Source organism: Rosa chinensis, chromosome 1 (assembly GCF_002994745.2).
Source record: "Rosa chinensis cultivar Old Blush chromosome 1, RchiOBHm-V2, whole genome shotgun sequence".
NCBI classification, from domain to species: domain Eukaryota; kingdom Viridiplantae; phylum Streptophyta; class Magnoliopsida; order Rosales; family Rosaceae; genus Rosa; species Rosa chinensis.
In genome coordinates, this window is record NC_037088.1 from 8,614,795 (window position 1) to 8,620,970 (window position 6,176).

A 6,176-nucleotide genomic window follows, 5' to 3' on the forward strand; every position below is an offset into this window, starting at 1 on the left:
TAAAATAAGGTTCAATTATTTGGGATCCTTCTTTTCTTCTGGTTTCAATTGATATGATCATCGCTTTTCTTAAAAAGATTGTGGGAACTGATCATCAGCAAATCACATGGCAGAGCTAATAGTTTTTTTTTTTGCTTCTATGGTTATCGTTTCAGAACCATATTTAGCGGATGATTCTGAGTAAGTGGGGATTAGTAACAAAAGGGTGTGCCCTTGACCCTATATATAATATATTCTAGGTAAAAATGGGTAGCAGAGGATAAAAAAAACAAAAACAAAAAAATCATGTAACTCCTTTTGGTAGGGAGGTTAATTTAGTTTTCTGTCGCAAACACACCTTTTGGTAAATCCAGCGAAACAACTAAAGCATTAATAGTAATTTCTTATCTCAAAAAGGGGATGTCAATCAGTTTAAACAGTACGAGCTAATGTGTAAAGTTATCCATTCAGTCATCATATGTGAATATAATTTGTAGCGATCAATTGATAGAAAAATTGAAATTTGATTGTCAGATTTTATTTTAAACTCCTCATGGAACAATTTAAGATTGCGAGGTGTTCTGTTTTCAAGAATGATTTTTTAACATTGTATTTCTAAATCAATATATTACTGATTGTTCTATTCAGCATTCCATCGATGATTATAGACTTTAGTTTCAAAGAGTTTAATCAGTTCTACTCTTCATGGATAACCAGCTGTTATTCCTTCTGTTTTTCCTATAGAATAGAAACTAAAGAGTTTATTTGTTTGGATAATAATAATAATTGTGTTAGCAGATTCAAAAGGAAAAACTGAAATTAATAACTTTCTGAGTTAGTTTGTCGACTTGATTGTTACCCTATTCGAAATCAGACGTGCACATCTTATGGCCATCTTTGTAGCATCATGGAAATGCTCTGTCTCCTATTTGGCTTTCAGTCTTTCACTATTCTGTTTTTAATGGGGGTTTTGGCGTTATGCTTTACTACATCAGCCACAAATATAGAATAAAATTATATAGGGTTTAGAATCTTGGGTTTTTGAAGTTACTACAACCAAGATTATACACAATGTCAACATTTTTCCCAGTTAACTACTGTTCTTTCTCTTCTTCTTCTTTTTTATTTTTATTTTTTGGATATAAATTTCAGTCATGAGGACATAAATGATATCAAATTTGGTTCGACATAGATATGACTTGGACTTTGATTCAGTTGGCTTCCCTTATTTTGTTTTCCAATTTGGACTTTTTCAAAGCAATACTCAATTATCTGAAATGGTTGGGACAACAGGGTAGTTAATTAGTTAAAGATAGGTTCATGAAATGGGGTTAAATGGTGTATGTTGAAAGAACAATAAAGATATAGCTGTACTAAATTATACTGTACTAAGAAAAGATTGATTAAAGACCGTGGACATTACTTTCAATTTTCTTTTGTACTTCTGCTTGCTTATATTTGCTACTAGCATAGTTGCTGCTATAACTGATGCATGTATAGAAACCACAATGCGTCATAACATATATAGCTCCTCCAAAGTTGATATTTCTTATGCTGGTGTTGCTGAGGTTCAACCAATTAACTGCCTTTTGTTCTAAGCTAATTCTCATCGCTTTTCTGCTCATAGAGAGCGATCTGGAGAGATATCAAAGAATGATCCATAGAGGGATCGGTTGTGTGTTTTTTGCTTTGTAGGAAGTCTTAGTGTACTGTTACAAAGCATCATTAGTGTTTTTTTTGTCTATAATGTTATTTTCGTACAATTAGTAATAAAATTCTTCAATAAGTGTTTTGTTTTATAAAGTGGAAATCCTTCCTTTAATTTGTAAAAATTTCCTCCTACCTTTACTTAATTTCTGATTCATGTTTTGGGAGCGGCTGGAATACGCCCTACGTAGGGTGCGCCCGTGTGGGTCCGGACGTCGTGGCTTCTTCTGGTCCTCAGGATTTGAATTAGAAGGGCAGCGTTGTAATTGCAGAGAAAACGTTCGTTATCAGTTAAAACGCTGCCGTCAATGTGGAGGGCGGAGGGTATTCAGGTAATATGCGAAACGAGGTAAAATGCAGGTTAATGGTTCGGGTGATGGAGAAACAGCCACGGCCCCCTTTCAAATGCAAAAAGAAACAGCGACGTCCTACTCCCAGCGGCCACATAGTATACCTGTTAGAGGAAAGAGGGATCCCGGAAAGAGTAGGCAAAGAGTAGCCGTCATCATCGATAAACAATGGTGTAAAATTTGTAGACGACTGCGAGGAGATCGATGAAGTGAAACATCCGACGACATTGTCCCTTGTATCAGATTTTGGAGGCGCTTAGAGGGTCGCTTGGATCTGGTAAGTGTGTATATTGATGAGACGCATGTCTGGGGATTTATTGATGATAGTTTTGTCTAAAGATTCGGTTGTTTAGGATTTATTGAAAGATTCAGTTGTTTAGGATTTATTGAAAGATTCAGTTGTTTAGGCACCTTAAGTCAAATTAGGTGGTGAATGAAAACGGGGAAATAATATAAATTTGAAAGTAGGAGACAGACCAATAAACTGTGGTATTAGTTAATTGTTGGTTGATGTTGTTATAAAATGCATTCGAAGAACTGAAAAGAGACAAATGCAATGACTTTCTGCCTGAATTTGAGTGTGTGGTAGACTGATAATTTTATCAAATTGAACCCTTTTTGTGAACCAACTGAATTTAACAAACTGTGTAGTTAACAACCAGTAAATGTAACGAATCCTAAAAGTTTGTTTTACAGTGAATGTTTGGGTTATGTTTTAATGGCTGAATTGATTTTGCCCATGCGTATTGTCTAATTACTGAATATTTAAAAATGTTTGCAGGAAGAAGGGTGATTGTGAAGAACTTGTTGCAGGGAACTGGTTGTCCAGTTATATAAGACAAGCAAAGGTCGCCACTGATCCAGTTTAATTTTTTCAGGTACAACAACATTTCCCGCCTTTCCTGGAATGTAGTATTTTTCTATTTGTTTTGTTGGTATTTGAAAATAAGGGTGCCTCACAATAATACTCATTATCATGTTTTGAGATGATAATGCATGTCTTTGTTCCTGAAAAGATAAAAAGGGAGAGGGAAATCTGAAACATTTACTATGTTGAATAAAGGTTGGAGTGATATAAGCCATGTACTCATTATTTAAATTTGTTTGTAGGAGGAAGGTTGATTGTGAAGAACTGAAACTGAAGGAAGCTTATACGAGAATTTTGAAGTAAGGGATTTGGTGGTGTTGCTGCAAATTGTTCAAGTGAGCTGAGGTGCTGAAACTGATAGCACTCCATATCACAGACGGTGAGTAAGGCTAGTAGCATTATTTGACTTTCAGTATGCTGCTGTAGTGATAATGTATAATTCGTCAAAAAAGAATGCTGCAGGTTGTGTGGTAGTTACTGAAGATTATGCATTGTCTACTTGATATAGCTTTGCATTTAATGTGTAAATTTTTAAATAAGGTAACTGAATGAAGGATGCTGCGATGACTTGGATGGTGGATGCAACATATTAAATGAGTGGTACATATAGAAATGAACTGTTAGCCTTTCTAGAGATAAATTACTAGACATATGAATTCATTGTTTGCTTGGAAGATACTCGTCCAATCTCTGACATTCCGTGTTGGAATTACAGGCTAACATGGACACAGACGAAGGGGCCTTCGGTACAGTGACCATATTTATCATGAGTGTTTATCATCAGACGATGAATCAGAGGATGAAATTTCGATTCGGTTTGGTAAATGCACTAAGGTAACAGCGCGTACAAAGGAGGCAAATGACAGTATAATACCTGGTGAATCGGGTGAATTGAGGAAATCACCAGGCGTAGTTGAAGAGGAGGAAACATTACCGGAGTGCGCTGTTGAAAGAATAGAATATGTGAACCACACGGGGTCCGCACAGCTGAATGGGAAGCACTTCGAAGACCTCACAATGGATGATATGATGGGGGTATACTTCCCAACTGTAGAAGAGGCAGAAAAGTTCTACTCGCTGTACTCACGAATACTTGGTTTCAGCGTAAGGAGGGACAGATTGCAGAAGGAAGGCAATGGTTTGGTGGTAAGGAGGCAGTGGGTCTGTTCAAAACAAGGATTGGCAAGTATCAAGTGCAGGAAGCAAAAAGGTGTGGATAAGAACAAAACTGCAAAGAATGAGAAGATTGGCGAGCAGAAAAAATCAAGGAGGAACATAATACCGAGGGGAGTAAGATACACAAGAGTTAACTGCCCGGTTTCATTTAGTGTTCGATATTGCAAAGATAAGGAGCTATACCGCGTGACTAAGTTTGTACAGGAGCACAATCATGACCTTGCAAAGTCCCATGAAGTTCAGTTCTTGCGGTCAAACTGTCGCGTGGAAGACAAAGATGTTGCTCAGGTGCAGTGCCTGCGCCGCGCACAAGTCCACACTAGTAGGGCGTATGAGCAACTGGTAGAGCAAGCCGGGGGACACGACGGTGTTGGCTTCTTGATGAAGGATCTGTACAACAAGATTTATGAGTTGAGGAAAAATGCTGAGATGGATGGAGATGCACAGGCTGCCATCACTTGGATGAACATGAGGGGAATGGAGTCAGAAGAGTTCTGCTGCAGGTACAGTTTGGATGAAGAAGGCAGACTTGCCAATCTGTTTTGGAGGGACTACCAATCATTTTTGGACTACAGCGCATATAGTGATGTGGTCATTATGGACAGCACATACAAGACAAATTTGTACGGAAAGCCTCTTGTTGTATTTGTTGGGTGCAATAATCACAGAGCTACAGTTGTTTTAGGGTTTGCCCTTATACGGGATGAGAGGGAGGATACGTACACATGGGTGTTCGAGAACTTCCTTGAGTCCATGGATTATAAACAACCTTCATCCATCCTAACCGACGGCGATGAGTCAATCAGAAAGGTTGTTGAGCGAGTGATGCCAATAGCTCGGCACAGGTTATGTGCATGGCACATTGGAAGAAACATATCGCAGAATGTGAAGGATGTTGCAGATCAGAAAAGTCTTTCAAAAATGATTTATTCCTCAATGTGTGTCAGTGAATGGGAGGCAGCTTGGCAGTCAATTGTGGTTAGAAATGGGTTGTCGGACAATGCATGGGTTATAAGTTTGTATAACAAACGGGAGAGGTGGGCAGAAGCATTCTTCAGAGGGCACTTCTTCGGTGGAATGTGCAGTACCCAGCGCGTCGAAGGCATGCACGCAAAGCTGAAAAAGGAGATTGGGAGGCACACTAGGTTATGTGAAGTTATGCCAAGAATGGAGAGGACACTTGGCCGCATCCGGAATCGCGTACTGTATGACAACTTCAGGTCTAAAAACGGTGCTCCAGTATATGAGACACACATGAGGGGAATAGAGGAAGACGCATGTAGGCTGTTCACACACGACATCTTTGTTATGATTAAGTCCCAAATCTTGTTTGAGAGGAGGTTTGTTCTGGTGCAGAAAGTACCATTTCCCATTTCTGATACAGTGATGTTCTACCTTGCCCAATATGATAGGCCTGAACGACGGTGGTGTGTTGAGTTCCATTCAGACCCGACAAACCGAACATGGCTGTGCTCCTGCAAACTTTTTGAATCAGATGGTATTCCTTGTGGTCACATTTTCTATGTCTTGAAAGATCAGCTTGTGTCAAGATATCCGGCTTGTTTGATAACCAAACGTTGGACAAAGTGTGTCGGTGATTCAACAGTTGCACCCAAAATTAAGGTCCCCGATCACGACAAGTCAGCTCAGGTGGCCAGGTATTCTGCCTCATATCAGAAGTGTCCAAAGCGTGCCTAAATTACTCATTTTCAGATGAAGGTTTCAGGGTAGGAATGAATGAATTTGCAAGGCTAGTTCAAAGCTCAAGTGAGTTCAAGATAGATCCACCCATGGACACATCAAGAGTGCCTCCGAGCAGAAACGTTGTGAGGGACCCGAAAATATCCCACACAAAGGGCATGCCCTCTAATCCCACAACAAACACTGAAAATGCCAACAAAGAGCAGCGGATTTGCGGTAAATGTTTTATGCCCGGTCATAACAGGCGCACCTGTACAGCCGGTGAAGAAGGGGTTCGAAATCGTGGATATGCAGATTCCCATCATACAGTACCTTGTGTTGAAGCTTACTCAGGTTCGGTACCTGATGTTGCACCTTCAGTCCCAAATATGGCACACCTATCATCCTATGTGGCA

At 39.5% G+C, this 6,176-nt stretch overlaps 1 protein-coding gene across 1 annotated transcript; it reads left to right on the forward strand.

The window, feature by feature from the left end:
• The first annotated feature begins 1,853 nt into the window (after positions 1-1,853).
• LOC112199917 (protein FAR1-RELATED SEQUENCE 5-like) lies at positions 1,854-5,880 on the forward strand. Its single transcript, XM_040512713.1, has 4 exons — positions 1,854-2,313; positions 2,818-2,914; positions 3,147-3,283; positions 3,620-5,880. The coding sequence occupies exon 4, from the start codon at positions 3,922-3,924 to the stop codon at positions 5,776-5,778; it is 1,857 nt and encodes a 618-aa protein (XP_040368647.1). The 5' UTR covers positions 1,854-2,313; positions 2,818-2,914; positions 3,147-3,283; positions 3,620-3,921; the 3' UTR covers positions 5,779-5,880.
• Positions 5,881-6,176: the final 296 nt, after the last annotated feature.

What these genes read in the sequence shown, in the direction of transcription:
- LOC112199917 (XM_040512713.1), top strand. Translation starts at nt 3,922, where the DNA reads ATGGATGATATGATGGGGGTATACTTCCCAACTGTAGAAGAGGCAGAA.